Source organism: Pararge aegeria, chromosome 22 (genome assembly GCF_905163445.1).
Source record: "Pararge aegeria chromosome 22, ilParAegt1.1, whole genome shotgun sequence".
NCBI lineage: Eukaryota > Metazoa > Arthropoda > Insecta > Lepidoptera > Nymphalidae > Pararge > Pararge aegeria.
This window is the reverse complement of record NC_053201.1, coordinates 207,793-224,768: the sequence shown is the minus strand read 5'-3', so window position 1 is coordinate 224,768 and position 16,976 is coordinate 207,793. Positions and strand designations below refer to the sequence as shown.

The window sequence follows — 16,976 nt, the reverse complement described above, 5'->3', positions numbered from 1 at the left end:
AAAAAGCTAAGCGTTAGGTAAAAGCTGATATATAGGAGGGTCGCCACTGCATTGTTGTATTTGTAACTTACTGATTGTCCTAATGTGTGATTTGCACAAAAAAAATGGTTTTAAAATTATTCATAAATTAGTACATGCAAAGTGAATACTTCGCAACTTTTTAATATAATTTAATTTTAGGCACGTAGGTCACCTTATGTACTAAAGTCAAAGTATTCGATTTAAAACATATATACACAAATTTCTTCAGCAATGCTGGTTAAGTATTATGTAACTAACAAGACACCAAACGCGGCGCTGTGCGCTCTTGTAAGTTCCAGGTTCGATTCCGGGTTGGGGTCTGCCCCCCAACGAGAAGGTGCTTTAACGTTACAATTCAATCCCTCATTGAAAATGGCTAGGGTATCATTATACCCCTTCCAGAAAAGTAATCTTCCGGCTTGCAACAACGTCGTTACTTAAATTAGCTAAATTAAAACCTGCTGATACTAATATGTGATATAATAGAAAACGAAGTACGAATTTATTTTATTAATATAATTGAACGAATCTATAGTTATAATTCGTTCAATTATATTAATACATATTAAAGATAGTTTTTTTTAAATTCTATAGAATTTAAAAATTAAATAAATAGCTTAGTAGCCATTTATTCAATTCGTAACTTCTAACACGTGGCATTGCAGTACATTATTATGCAATTTTTAAGGGAAAAACATTGAAATCAAGCCTTGAGTTTCAGAGCTACGATGCTACGAAGGTAAAAATGGAGTAAGATACAAAAAATAATTCGTATTTGTGTCGGGTGTGAGCGTACAATTGTAAATTACACCTTTTATTTTTGTTTTATTGTTAGGTGTTTCTGAAATTCTAAGCGACGGAGGAAATTGTCGAGCTCCGTGGGTACTTCGGGCACTAAGTTAGGTCATAATCCTGGTTTTTATTATTATCACTGATTATATTGTAAAAGCCAGACCTTTTGGAGTAGCGGGTCTGATTATAGCGGGTTCACAGGGTTTGTTTTTAGTTGAGCAACTGATAAATCGCATAAGACTCCAACCATCTGAACAGACGTTGGAACAATGTTGCATCATTTTAATTTAACCGCCAAAACGTGTTCTTTCTAATATATTCTTAATATTTGGTTGAGCAGAAAATGTTAGTCAACTAAAATCGAACCGTGTGAAACTAGAAGAGAACTTTGAGTGAGCTCTCTTCTAGGAGACAAGAAGCCTGCACTCATCGGGTTATGAGTTGGCCAAGGGTGCTACTGGTGATCTCTGTTCATACACATAGTGCGGCGGGCCTACCTGCGTGAGCGTGGGGAACAGCTGTCGCAGGATGCCGATGGTACGCTTGTTGCGCTCGCTGAGCTCGGAGCCGGGTGCGCCCAGGTTCAACGTTGAGAGCGTCTCCTGCAAGCAAAGGCTAGCGTTAATGATGCGCGTCGGAATATTCAAGGGGTTGTGTCCAATTGCATGCGAAGTACAAGCTAGAGCACGCTTGCTTGGAATAACCTTGTTTATTTATTTATTTACTCCACCCCGAAGGATCCCGAAGTAAATCTCACAGTACAGTAATTGCATTCTAATCATCTCTCTCCCACTCATTCTTCAAGTGGCTAGTGTTTGTTAGTTTTGCTTGCGACTACTCACAAAGTATTATCAAACTGAGATTCAGCTAGCACTGCAGCAGCCAGTTTCAAGATTACCTCACCCTGGAGTGAATGAAACATTCAATCGAAAACAAAGAGTTATACCCTTACCTTCTAACCACTGCCGTTCGAGGGACCATAAAAATCCATAGATCGACGATTCACGGTACCTACATGATATTTTAAATATCTATATCTCACGTGGATAACTGATACTTAATCAGGTAAGAAGTAAATTTCAATATTATTGTGTTCGGGAATGCAATAAAGCTTTTTTTATAACAATGTTTTATCCACATCCACGTATGGTATTATCTCCATAAGGTGACGCGCCTTCTTTTATCAATGAACGAAATCCACTAGCAATACAAATATTAAATAACCTGCACAGTCTGTGATGTAGAATGCGCAGCCATCGAGCCCACTCGCCGATTTTTTTTTGAGAACATAAAAAATTATAATAGAACGTGGAAGCTACTTAGTCAACAGCCATGTCAAGGGTCACCGTGCGCCAACGATGGCATTGCGTGAGCCTTGGCTCGCCTTAATACCCCTTGCCTAATACAAATATAATAACTGACAAAGGCTTTTAGTACTAAAGGAGTAATGATTTCAAAGCGCGTCCGTTTTCCGAAGCTGTGTCATTACGAAATTATATTATACAAAGAAGGTAAGGCTAGTTAGGTAAGTACCTAAATCTGATGAATGGTGTAACATCAAAAATAACGAAATCTATGAATAAAGAATGAGTGAGTGGAAACTTTTCGAATGCTTGCCTTTTATTTTTGTTATTACCTTCGGAAGGGATATTTTGAGGAAATAAATTGTCGGTAAAAAACCTTTATTTATTACCATAATATGATAACTAAACCTTTATACTTTAATTCTTCATAACTAACAAAGATAACTCCACCACGTACTTACGCGTTTGCGTGATAATACTAGACCCTATCCTTGCCCTGAAACTGGCAGGAATTGGTTTTTACGAGTACAGTATGAAGACAAGCTAGTTTTAGCTGAAATAAATCTTAAAGCGCTTATTTAACTCGCTTATTCCGGCTAATTTATGCATCTTTGGTATTTGCAGAATTCCGGGTTACGTAGTCCTCAATATACGTAGAGGTTGATCATTAAGAGAGTTTAAGATCATTTTAAGATCATCAGACCGAGGATTTTGGAAATTAATTATAAACTACTGTATTTGCACCACACTCATCACAATATAAAGAGCAAGGGTTAAGTGTTGACTTTGGCTATGTTTTATCACTAAGGGGAAACAGAGAATACATATGAATTTTATTTAATTTTAATTTTATTTTATCATTAACATAATGCTCATTTAAGTTATTTATTCAGCAATTATTGATACTAATACTTAAAAAAACAACATTATTTTTTATTTAAGAAGCCTATGTTTTCTTTTATTTCGTTCGATTGGAGTTTAAGTTTATGTAATATACATAAATAATATTCCTTTGAAAAAAAAAACAGTCATCTTAGCAGCCATAAAACAGGCTAGGCTTACTTTTGCGATACCTGTATTGTCGTATTAAAAAAAACGTTAATTTTTTTATATCCGTTCATTGGGAGTTCAAATAACAGATTCGATTCAAAAGAAAAGGCAACAAAACTCAGTAGAAAATGGCTCTTTCCAACAATCATAAATTTTTGAAAACCATTGCTCAACACCTGTGAGGTTTAAGGTAAACAAGTTGCAAATCATTTTGAGATTTTATTTCAATGTTTTTAGTTTTAATAAAAAGGAGTCAACGTTTTTGGCTACTTTTTAGACGTCAAAATCAAAGTTACTTACAATGTTGTAATGTTAAGCAAGAGACATATTTTTTTGGCTTAGTACGCAAAAACAATATAAAATCTAGTACCAGAGACTTATGTTAAAGTCTAGGTACCAGGAGCACAGAATCTATAGAAATCTATAGAAGTAGATCAATTGTTTTGAGTAGATATTTTTTTTTAAAGATTGAACTAATGAATCGAAGACTTTGTCCCATTCGAATGTAGTGTATCTTAGCTCGATTTGAATACCTCTTATGAAAGGAGACATTTAGACAACAGGTGGACATTAAGGCTGGGCATATTTAGGGGCGGAGGTGAGCCAACACTTCGTACAAGAGTTAGAGGCTACGAAAGTTGATATTTTCGGATCGTCTTTAGATTAATCCTAATGATATCGACAGTGTTACGCTTGGCGAACCTCGGAATGAGGGTCTGCCGCACAATTTGAACTCTAGGGCTCGAGAAGCAAAAGGGATCAACGGCGCCTCATGGGAGGCCGAACCTCGGCTCAGGCGACGATTGGAGTTACGGGGTTTCGGACAGTGATGAGTCCGCACCTCCTCCTTCGCCGCCGAAGACGCCGTGCAGAGGTTACTTATGCGTCCTGATAGGGAGCGTTATTAGTAGTGACCAGGTATTCAGGGTCGTGAAGGCTATAGGTGAGTCAAAAGAAGCCGCAACTATGAGAGGTTTGGGGCGTCCGATGGACGTAGCCTTCGCTTAGCCTATGCGGTAAAAATACAGACGCGTTCTATTCGTACGTGCCGGAACCGCAACGAATCGTAGAGAAGTTGGCTACGTCTCACGTGCCTACCAGTAGCCTTATTACAAAATATGCTCGCGGGCAAACGGCTACGGTAAGTAGTCGTTTTCGCATATCAAAGTAACATGGGCCTAACTATACTGGTTTTAGAGCGCAAATCGTATAATTATATTTTACAAACGTTCTGCCAAAAGACCTGGTTGAAGAATTGCAGGAAAATTTGAGCTATAATACAAAACGACTCCTCGAGTAAATCTTGTGCTAAGGGTACAGGTACTCTTAATAACTGCAATCGCAATCGTAAAGCGTGGCGCATGGCATGGCGAGGCGACTGACCTGCGCGCTTCCGGCGGGCGCGATGATCTCGATGATCTCGGGCGTGTTGTCGTCGGCGGGGCTGGGCTGGGCCGCCGGCTCGGGCTGAGCCGCCGGCGCGGCGCACGCTGCTGCGAGGAGCGCTAGGAAGTACACCGCACTCTTCATGCTGATTGTGTGGTGTGTGGCCTTGAAGTTCTCGCGTCTGTCTGTCTACTTAACTAACTCCCGTTTCGTTTTGATAATCTGTAACAATCAAAATGGTTTATTAGACAACGACTTAACTCAAACTGTCTTAATGGTTTAGTGGTTAACTTGTTGGTCTTGGCGGGCCTTACGAACTGGTGGTAGAGTCACTACAAACAGACTGACTTAACGTTTCAAAAGTGATTATAAATCAGGCCTACTTGAAACATATGAATTCTGCAGGCTAAAACTTTAAGTACATGCCATAATTTAAAATGCATTGCACCTCTATTTCCAAGATGGTGGTGTATTTAAATTATCCATATAGAATAACTACTTATTTACATTTGGAACTCTATGTGAGAGATAACTTACTATAGTGACACGGCCAGGACTTCTACGCAGCGCCAGCTTGCGAGCGCCATTTTTATAGCATTTCGAAACGCAAAGTTATATATGTTTTTTTCCACTTATTATGTAAGTTTTAAAATTTAACACAATGTTCGCAAAGTGATTATTATTGTAGCTACCTAGGTACTGCTCTGATACGACTTTGAACTCGTTTTAAATGAAAGTAAAGCCGACAACCTTCGAGTATATTAAGCGAATTATTTCATTGTGACGTTTTATTTCGTTACTCAACTAATAACTACAGCTTCTGGCGGCTGCAACGTTGAGGTTACCCGGAACTAGGTGTCGGTAGTTCCACAAACAGATCAATATAAAGTGGACTAATTATATTATCAGGCAGCCAACGCGCCTTGGACCAAAGTGTCTACATACCTTCTTTGCTATGAGGGACTTACAGCATTGACGCTGGTAAATGCTATAAGCTACGCTACCTACGAGTTTGATGGCTAACAAAAAAGAAATAAAGGACCTTTTAACATTTCAACTAAAATTAAATTCAAACAGTCGATAGAAAACGTTGGTTGAAAGGTACACTTTTTATTTAAAATTCTTAAAAGATGTTTTATTATGTCTATCTAGATAAATCAGTATTCCGTTAAGGACCGCGTGCCTATTTTTTCTTAATTCGCTCTCTAAACTAAAGAACAAAATTAGTAATTTCAAGTGCTTTATAACATTACTATGTCTATGATTGTGAACTCTGCACTGACAGTTGTCTCCACGGCTGACGAAGGTCACGACATGTTAAAACAATTCGTGATCGCGTGCGCGTGTAACGACGACACATTGCCCCATCGGATCTGAACACTTGCGCCACGGGCTAGCAGTATCATGTCGGTGGACGCGGGATGGGATTAGTGAGACTGCTTCGTGGCTACTTACGATGCGAGAAAAACCGATTAAAAGCAACATTGACTAGATACGTTTTGATGGGAAGCTGTTTAGTTGGTTCGTTCGTTCACTGCAAGCCCAAAGTTAGACAAGTCAATCCAAGTTGGCCTTGTTACTAAAATTGATGATATACGCTATCTCACTCTGTGATTGTTATCTAAAACTACCATTGAAACTCTACATACGTAAATCTTACTGTAATGTTTATATACAATGTATAATGTTTGTTTAGTAAAGTGTATGTTTCTTTTATTTCATATTTATTAAGTGTTTTTAACATGTTATTATAGCAGCGCTTTAGTTAGCATATCGTTTAGTTTGTTCAGATATAAGCGTGAACGATTTAATATAAAACTCTAGCAGAGACAGCTACATAGTGATAAGGTCATCTAATTTAACTTAAACCCATTAAGTTTATTTAATGCCCGCATAATTGCCCCGCAGTTATTACATGTTAGTTAGAATGCTGATGAAATACCTTATTATACAGTGGTGTTATTACAATCAAAAGTTACTATAACTTAAAAAAAAAGTACTTTAAGTGAAAAGTGAAACGTGTTGCCCAGGGTCAGCTTGGAGGGAAAAGCTTTATTGCTTTTCCACCACGTTAAAAAAAAAGGTTAACCAAACGCCAGTATCACAGAAAATAAACATCTACGACTTGCTTGCGGCGGCTTGTGTGTGTTAGCGTCCCCTATAAAACATTTATGTACTTATGTGTATTCATTTACTTGAAGGTTCTTATTACTAAAGATGAAGGTGCATTATAGCGTAAATACTACATTATAAAATGTTAAATAAATAAATAAATAAATATACTACGACAATACACACATCGCCACCTAGCCCCAAAGTAAGCGTAGCTTGTGTTATGGGTACTAAGATGACTGATGAATATTTTAATGAATTATATATACATAAATACTTAGAAAATACATATAAACACCCAGACACTGAAAAACACTTAATGCTCATCACACAAACATTTTCCAGTTGTGGGAATCGAACCCACGGCCTTGGACTCAGAAAGCAGGGTCGCTGCCCACTGCGCCAGTCGGCGTGTTATTATATCTGTATGTAGTACAGGACTACATACAATTATATCAAGTCAAGGTTTTCTAGTGATAAAAAGACCACAACAATTGCTTCATTATGCAGCTGCTAACCTTTGTTTGTCCACGTGTATTAGCTCATCGAACGTACATCATTATATTCTAACGATAACAAAGCGGTAAAGATATACTTGTATTAATAACAATGCACTAATTGATTATATACAAAACGAATACACATTTTAAATGTGAAGATCAAAACAACTGACACAGATCTGAGTATTTTTAATTTAATAAACTTGACATAAAATATCAATGATCTTGACAATAAACGCATCGGTTTTTAGGTCTTATATAATACTTCTAGTATAAATGCCAGCTATTGAATACTACGGGTTTTTAAACTGCGGACCGCCTGTAAGCCAGACGCCATACTTAAATATTCAAACCGTATGTAAAGTAAACAATATGTAGACTTTTCGAATTGCGCTTTTTATTAGTATAAGACGGGTAACACCGCGGATGTGACAAAACTTAACTTGTTACTACGACACCTGTAATCAACTCCAACGTTGTGATGGTCGCTAACTTTAGGTTTGACAAAAACTTAAATCAGAGAAACTATGAGATCGAAACAAGAAGCAGAAGAATCGACCGCTTAATGAGTAGCTACACTAATAAAAAACAATTGCTACAAGTCCTTACAATTATTCCGTCAAACTTTCCATAGTCATTAATGATAGCTCTCTCTCTCTCTCGCATAGACGTAAATGTCTTAATGAACCCAATAACACAACAAGTGGCGATAGCTCGGAAAACAATTGGCTTTGAAGGCACAACACGCTGGAAACGCGATCATGCCAATGATTTGTAAGCGCAGCTTCTCGCTAGGTGCTCTGACAAACTATTCCTCAGAAAGTTTGCAGAGGTTGTCTGTTGCAGTAGACCACACACTATGGAAAAATTAAAAAGGCCAATGTTCAGCAGCTGATGTGCATCCGTTTAAATGACGCGGTCCTTTATTAAGATTTTGCGTCATCTGAAGATAACAATCGATACAAGGCAGTCGTTGTAACACCATGCCTGTGGTAGTTCTTTGTTACCAGATACTCCATTATGCACCATTATGTGAACGTGCGATTAAACGCATTGCTTACATCTCACAGCTACGCACCATTTGATACTATATAATATACATTTTAAGACTGAAATTCACTCTCAAATCGTTAAATTGATCGTAATTTTTTCGTTGATGTATAAAAAGTGAGGAAATATAAATCATCCTAAGTGAATTTGTTCATTCGTAGAATCTTACCTTTAATATAATTGGGAATGACCTGTCTACGAATTCGTAATGAAATAGTTTAAGAAAGAAAGAAGGTATACGTTATTTTTCACCACAAAAACAATTTCAATATAACAGAAATAGGTAGAGTGACGTATATTTTATAGAGATTATAGATTCATACAATTTTAATTTATGAACTTTATCTATTTATTATGTAATGTGTTTATGAATAGTCAAGGGAATATCGGCTAGTCATTAATCTACTGATGGAACCGGTAAATTCATGCAATTTAGCAATCAAAGTGCAAGGACTTTGATATTTAAGTGATTGCATTTGGCTAATTATGTAGGTCCAAATACGTACAAATTGAAATTACCAGTTTAAATTTGTGTTTTAATGTAGTTCAAGATTTTTAATATGCCTTATTACCTTTATTTGTATAGGAATAATAAATTACACATATTCGTAGCTCATAGAAACTCATTCCGACAATTTGACGTCTGTGAATACGAAGTAGGTACATATTTTTTAAAACATACTACTTTTTTTAAGGCCACACGCTTAATATACATTCACTTCCTCTCATACCTCCTTAATTTGAGCAACTAATACGAATAAGGCAGTCATAATATTTAGTATTCAAAAAGAGCCACTAGGAAGCCATGAAAAGAAGAATTGCTGAGATTTTTGTCCGCCTTAATGTTAATGTAAAAAAGTCTAGCTGGTTACTATTCTTTTACGATGTAAGACTGCGTAATTAACTGATTCATCTTTGAACGTTCTGAAAGTGCAACTTAAATATTAAGATATTTGAAAAATAAGAGAACTGCATAGGAAATTATTTGACTGAAGGCTTCCAAAAAATTCTTCTCGTGATTGAAATCGCGGAATACTTTAAATATTATTACTTGTGTGAGTGTGAGATTACGTCAATTCCGATCGAAACGCGTGCAGGGTGTCGCAACCCACGCGTAACCTCGGCCTCGATAGCAACCAGTAAATAACCCTATGAGTTGGTATATTATATTTTTATAGACTGCTAGCTGATATAAGATATTAACAAATAAAATCCCTAATACTTACATTTTCTGGCTGGTCCTAAAATGGAATTAGGAATATGGCGCTGTCTTTGCCAGAGAGATATGCAATACTCTCGAGCCCAATAGTGGGACATTAATATGCTGATGATCATATAATTACCACAAAAATCAGAAGCTTCATTATCTTACAGCATTACAGTTTAATGGGTTGACTGAATCCTGAAAGGCCTTATTCTTTCTTAGTACTGAAAAAACCATTTTCCAACATCACCACTAGCTATTTTAACGAACGATTTTAACGAGATGTTTTGTTAAAGCATATCGTGTATAAGCAGTCGGATGGTTAGCCTGCTCACAGATATCCAACTGCAAGGGAAGAAGCGATGTTAAAATTTAAAGTAATTATTATCCAAATAATATCGTGTAAATGGTAAATAATCTTCCCATTTCCAGACTATTCTCTCTACTCACTCTCGCGCCAAAAACTTCTTAACTTCTTCTCAAGAAGTTTTGTGTTTAGCCATTACATGCAAATATGTTTTTATTTTCATAATATAAAGCGTCTCGCACCTGTTTGCGTTTTGTCTATATCAGCAAGTGTCACAAACAAATCTCTAAAAACAGCCACATGGTCTTAACAATTAATTGAGGTTTCACTATTGTACAATCCATGCTATTCAAGGCTTCCGTAGTTAGTAGACGAGTCATGTCTCATGCGGAGTTGTGATGTCGCGATGGAGCCCTAATAAGCTTGTTAAAGCTGTCGGGCGCATCGGAATGCCCTGCGAGATGGCACGGCCACGATAAGTGTGATTAGTGCGGCTCTGTGACGGAAGTGACTCCGCGAGACGCCGCCAATTATGTAGCCTTCGTTGTTGTACGCTGCCTTCATTGTCCTACGTAATATCCGGTAGCTGCTGAAAACAGGGTACCGAAATAATATTGACAGTAATCTAATCTATGCTAGCATGCGTAGAGGGATGTGGCTAGGTCTCGAGTTGAATTTCATCAACTTCTCTACTTCAGCAAACCTACTTCTGGATATAGGTTTCTGGTAAGGATTACTACACTCCACCGTTTTGTGCCGCTTCACCATTGCATGACTTAAAGGACCTTGTGACCTAAAGTCCTTCAAACTATGCGTCCCACTGATCTGGTTCTATGGTTCTAATCCAAAACTTAGAGAGCTTAGCTTAGCCTGATGCTTGATTTTTAGCGTTTTTAATCGAATTGATCTTAACCCGACTCGGGAATCAGACTCAGGACCTTGGTTGTGCTAACGTGAAAGTTAATTTGTTGATATACAGATGAAAAATGTTAAGACCTAATAAAAGTTATTTATGTACAGAGTATGGTACTAAACACGAATGGTATAAGAATTTATTACAGGTATCGCTGGAATGTTACGAGCAAGTCAATTAATGGTATATCTTGTATTACTTTGTAGACACAACACGTCTTGTGATTCAATTGATAAATAAACTTAGATTTCATACAGATATAAAGAATTGGATATTCTTGAAGTACGGCTGAAGCTAGGGGGAACTAGGGTTTGATCCTAAAACTTTTGCTTTTTGTCAAGCCCTGTTATAGCTTTAAAGACTTATTTCGACTTAATTTACTTACATTTATTAATATTTTATTGCGTAATACTGGTAAGGTTAAATATTATCCATGATATGAAGTTATACCTAACCTGATCTGTCACATGTAATAAATAAATTAGAATTTGAAGTTTGCCACCTTTTTTTGGCAACGTAGATCGATGTAATATCACTTAAGTTACTATGTGTTTGGGAAGATTTACATAAAATAGAGACAGGACTATAACGATATAACGATGTTAGCTAACTGTTTATGAAGATTTTACCACGTGTTGGGAATGCGGGTTCTACAGACAAGTTGGCACAATTATTATATCTAGTTTCATGGTTACATAAGGTATAAAAACAAAGGCAGCGTAAATAATTGTTTTATCATGAATTAAACGACATTAAATTTTTACGGGTAGTGCACACATGTACACTGCGTACTGGAGCCGGGAACTGCCGCCACCAACCTGTCAAATGTAATTACATCTAATCTTGTGAGATTGCTGTGTTCAGTGGCTGTGACTCGTCACTTGTCAAATTATTGTTTTTCTTATTTATACGTCACGTTGCACAGCTTGTTAGAAGTTAATTCATTAAATTGTTAGTCGTGAGTCGTGACGCAATCGTCACGTAACCTGCGGCTTCCTGATCGCCACATCGCGGACAAAAGTGGATTTCAAATTGACGAAATAAGAAATTTCTAAACGGTTTATTTACCTACTGCGGCACCTACTGTAGTGATGTATTTCTTAGTTGCTTGTTTGAAGAATTATTTGTTTGTATACGTGGTTATATCAGAGCTTCGAGGTTAGTGTTACATTAGCTACTAATTACTACTACAGCTTGGATAAAAGGTTCATATTACCTATGAATTGGGCACGATTTATAAAAAAATAATAAGGCTTTTAAGAAACTTACACGTAATTAAGTCTCATTATGCTCGTCTAAATATCTGAGTATTAATTACTAAGTTTGTTACCACTAAGTTTGTCGAACTCTGTTCTGCTATAAGTGCGTGCTGCCTCCGCAACCTCACTTCTAATGCTCGTAATCTTATTTTACTTATTAATCGTTACTAATATTATAAATGGGAAAGAGTGTTTGTCCTTGCTTAGCGCCCTAGTTAAGCAAACAATTAACTTGATTTTTGGCATAGGGTTAGTTTAAAGGACGGAGAATGAGAAGCTAGTTTTTATCCCTGGTAATTAACGGTTCCCACGAGATTTGCGAAAAACCGCGATAGACGCGGACGAAGAAAGCGGGTAACAGCTAGTAATTATATAAAAAGAATAGTTATGATTGTGTAGGAACAAGTACTTACGTAGACGACTGTTTTTTGTACGCGACCACATTACGTCAGGTGACAGAGACAAGGTTATCCTGATTGACACTTGTTTTTCAAATATTCGCATTTAATTTATTCATCACACGTACTAAATTGTAATTATTAGCCAATATGTTAGGTTACCAAAAAAAAAGTTAATCCTTGCTTTAAACATTCTCAAGCAAAATATTTCAATTTAAAAACAGTAATTTAATTCATCAACGATGTAGAGTAGTATTCAGTAAATTACATAATGTTTAACAGAGTTACAAAGAATTTTCTATTCAACAAGTTGTTGATCGAAGCCGCGGGTATGAATATGATATGCGCTTAAAAGCCAAAAACCCTTTGCAATTTTTATGAGGATTTTTCGATAAAATATGACAGATTTTGGCACAGAATAAGAGGATAGTGTCTTATAGCAGCTACTCAATTCTGAAAAGTCCATAACAAGCAACCTGAGGTTTTGTGCAACCTAAAATCTAAAAGCTCTTAGGGTGAGGGTTTCACACCCATTTGGGTAGAGGCTAAAATAATGGACCGATTAAGATTTTCTATTTCATATTTATAACATAAAGTAAGTAATTTTAGCTAGTGTTAAAGGTTATATGTGCAGGATATGCGGGTATCAAAGTTTGTCAATATTTACGAGCCAATGAACTATGAAACCGTATTAGCATGAATACTGTCGTTATTATGATTAACTGCTAAGGTTTAAGCGTAGCTAAATTGACGTCTCGTGAAATAAATACGAACAACGTGACGCAATACCAGTCGCCTTGTAAAACCGCATATTGATCTACACAACCACACTAATAAACTGTTATTATAATATATAAAATATACATAAATAGTTACTTTGAGGCTAGAGATTACTAAATCTTTAACATAATAAAGTTAATTTATATAATTTGCTAAAAAAATGGGGACATGCTTGTAACATTAATTATAATTAAAGATAATTTTTTAACTACCAAATGATGAACACACGGCAATCATCTCGTTGTAGTAATAAATAGCGATTGTCAGCTGTGGGATTTATTATTAATAAAATAATTATTCATAATTATCTGGGAATTCATCAATAGAATAGCATGTAGTGCTTAAGATAATAACGTTAATTGGATATTATATTCTCAGAAGGATATGTTTTGGGATCAATTTTAATTATTTTAAGCCGGTGGCGTTGCTGGATGCTTTAAAAGTAGAAACAGCGCTTCACTCCAGTGCAGAACTTAATAAGAAATTCTGTAGTCCAGTGAGGGTCTATGAACAAAATGGAATAATTAAGAAAACTTAACTTGTTAAGATAATTTTCTAACTCGTCAACTTTAAAAATCCTCCTGGCGTGCACTGTCCCTCGAGGAAGGTGTGCACAACTTAAAACCTTCACATTGCTCTCATTCATTACAAAATAACCAAGAAATGAGCTTTACGTGCTCTCCGAGGCACGGTTTTCTTTATGAAAGAAGAAAAAACCCAAATAACCAAGGATTTGAACTGGCTAAGAAATGGAACCCCGCACCTCAAAATCAGTAGTTGGATGCTCGCTACTAAGCTACCAAAGGTCAACTGACTCAGCTTGATTTAGCGAGCTTTTAAGTCAACCGCACCTAACATTTGAAATAAGTAATTCTTAAAAATAAAATCAATAATCTAATTTAATAAAAATTTCAACATACAAACATGATTTCTACATCTCATCAAGAATTAAAAAGTAACGATTGAGTTACCTAATGTGTACATTGGTGATTACCACAAAAGATGCAATTTGTCGTTTACGAAATGTTAGCGGAACAACAATGCATGGAATTGTTTGAGAAGGAAAAGAAAGAATGTTACAACACCACCTGACCAGTTATCTGAAGTGTTGCTGAATGTTTACAATGTTGTCTATAGCTATTTCAAATTTTCCTCCAATATCAAAATCATCACGTAAAATGTATACGGTTCAATTTAACTTCAGAGGCTAAGGCTTTAAGGGTTCGATATATTCCATTTTTATTTAATACATTTGTTAAATATCGTATCGTATATAACATATTCTTATCTATACTCTCGTATGATAAAACTGTAACTGGAAGATTTCTGTACATTTAATATATTTTTAAATTTTTTGGGGGGATGCTTTATAATCGATACTCAGTTCAAAACCGTTTTTTATTTAATTTTTGTCTGTCTGTCTGTCCGGACATCACGTGAAAACTACTGAAGGGATTGATATGGATTTTTTATAACCTTTACTTCACAGCTCCGTTAAATTCGAATGACTCATACGTGAACAAAGTCGCGAGGGTCCGCTAGTAATATAATATAATTTGATGATACCATTTTGATTTATTTTAATAGTTGTTAAGACACTTACAATAAATTGTTACTTATCTCATACACAGTATATGTATTCTTCTTATTATTAAATAATAAATTCTGCTTCATTGTTAAAGGTTGCAGATTTAACCTATAAGTTTCGTGTTCGACTGCTGCAAATTGAAATCTCATAGAGTGTAAATTGATGGGATTGAGTCGTGCGTTCGTGGGCAGATCAATCAGTTCGGAAGCGGTATCGAAAGTTGAATTGATTTTAAAACTTTGCACTTTAAAGCAAAATACTTATGATTTAATACTTAATAACAGTTGATTTAAATGTATTGATATACAAAAAAAATTTTAACCCAGTACTTCAACGTTATAAGTGGCGGGATAGGATCTTCAGTAATACTTATTCTCCGCAAAGTAAGTAAAAGTTGTAGGGAATGTAAGGAATTGGTCAATCTTGTGTTAAATCTAAAGTTTATATGAAATAATGTTCATCGTAAGAGTATTAACCATTTTTGGTATTTTTTTAAAGTTTATAGTATTAACTGTGTAATATTATGCATATTGCACAATAAACTGCACGAATTTGATGGATACTTGATAGGGGCAGCCAATAATCAGAATAATAGCTGTGTGAGACATTATGGTCACGATCAATGCCTTAAATTCCATAACCTCTAACTAATCAACGAATGATCTTGATTCTTGAACTAAAGTTAAAGGTAAAGTAGCATAGGCTACTTTTATACCAGGGAAACAAACGGTTCCCACGGGATTTGTGAAAAACCGTAATAAACGTGGAAGAAAAACGCAATCAACAGCAATAAACATCCAAAACAAAATATTAAACATCAAAAAAAGAATAATAACATATTTTATAAGATCAGTATGAACTAGGATCACAGACAAGTAAGAGAGGTCAAAAGAATTTTAACCTTTGGTCATTCAAATGCGTGTCGCAACGCGATGTGCTCGGGCCATCGTATCTGTGCCATCCATTCATCAAGTTATTACGCGCACAGGCCGCAGCGGACCTACAGCTCAGCCTTATGTAACACTCTTCACGAGGGTGATTTGTGAGCTTTTACTGGCGCGTATTGACAAAGCTATACTCATATTATAAATGTGAAAGTGTGTCTGAACGCTTATTTGTTTTTAAACTATGTTAGCTTAACCGTTGCACAGCTTTTGACAAAATGTGGTGTACACATGGCTGCTTAAAAAGGCATTACAAGGGCATCATCCGTAATACTCGAATTAGAGGAATGATTTTAATTTCAAATATATCAGTGTTCAAATAAAAGTAAATTGACTAATCAACTAATTGTGATTGTAATTAACATTAATTTTAATGACCGAAAATTGTATTTACATGTGTGGTTGTATTGTATTAATATAACTTAAGACTATACCTTTTTTCTTTTGCCCATGTGACACATTCGAATGGTTTAACAATGACTCTGCTGATGTTATAGTTCTTAAGTTAAGTAAAAGTTTATCTAGTAAATAAAACTTACTAAAGAAAAAAGTACATACTATTAATTACTGGCTAAAGTATAAAGTAATAATAGGTATCTACTATAAATCCAATAAAAAGCAACAATCACCATGATCATCAGCTATAGCGCCATTCTTATAATAAGATAATCATAAGAATGAAGCTATAGCTGATGTCTATTTTTCAATCTAAAATAGAAATCGCAGAATAAAAAAACAAACCACTGCATTGACCAGCGTATTTGAACCCGTTTAAAATTATTCAATTTATTATTACTTGAATGCTCCGATTGACAAACTTGTTTTGATATTTCGAACCTAGATAGATCGAAATGAGTATAGAATGACTAAATTCGATTGACAAATTGGGATGATTGTAAAATGTATTGCTAAAGCTATTTTTTTATTTGTTCTGGTTGTATTTTTCATTATACTTATAATCGGATATCGATGCCAAAAAAATAATTCGATCCGTTATAAAATTGTGCCATTGGTAATATGCGTTTAATACGGATCAACTAATTACTGTTGGAGCTGTTCTGGAATGATCAAATCTTGTTAAACCTATTTAATTATTTTCAAATGCCTACACTATCAAAAATATTGTGAAATAAATCGGGTATTTCTAATATTTTATTGATATCTGAGTTTTTCAAGCAGTAGTGTATATAAACTTACATTCTTTAATTATTGCTTGTGAAAAAACTAGCGCACTTACTTTTTTTGTCACAAGACTTCACTAGTGACAAAAAAAGTAAATTTAGTGCATAATGAGTGATTAATTTAAACTAGTTGCCTGATTAAACTTATGCATTGAGACATTGATTTAATATGTTACTATCATCAATG

The 16,976-nt window shown here is 35.5% G+C and overlaps 1 protein-coding gene across 1 annotated transcript in view; it reads right to left on the bottom strand.

The window, feature by feature from the left end:
• The window catches only part of LOC120633818, a 46,226-nt gene that overhangs the window by 6,978 nt on the left and 22,272 nt on the right, over positions 1-16,976 (bottom strand). Inside the window, exons 2-3 of the mRNA XM_039904177.1 lie at positions 4,551-4,775; positions 1,311-1,415 (exon numbers count right to left, since the gene is read on the bottom strand). Of these exons, the coding sequence (XP_039760111.1) occupies positions 1,311-1,415; positions 4,551-4,697 (252 nt within the window). The 5' untranslated portion in view covers positions 4,698-4,775. The remainder of the gene's footprint in view (positions 1-1,310; positions 1,416-4,550; positions 4,776-16,976) is intronic.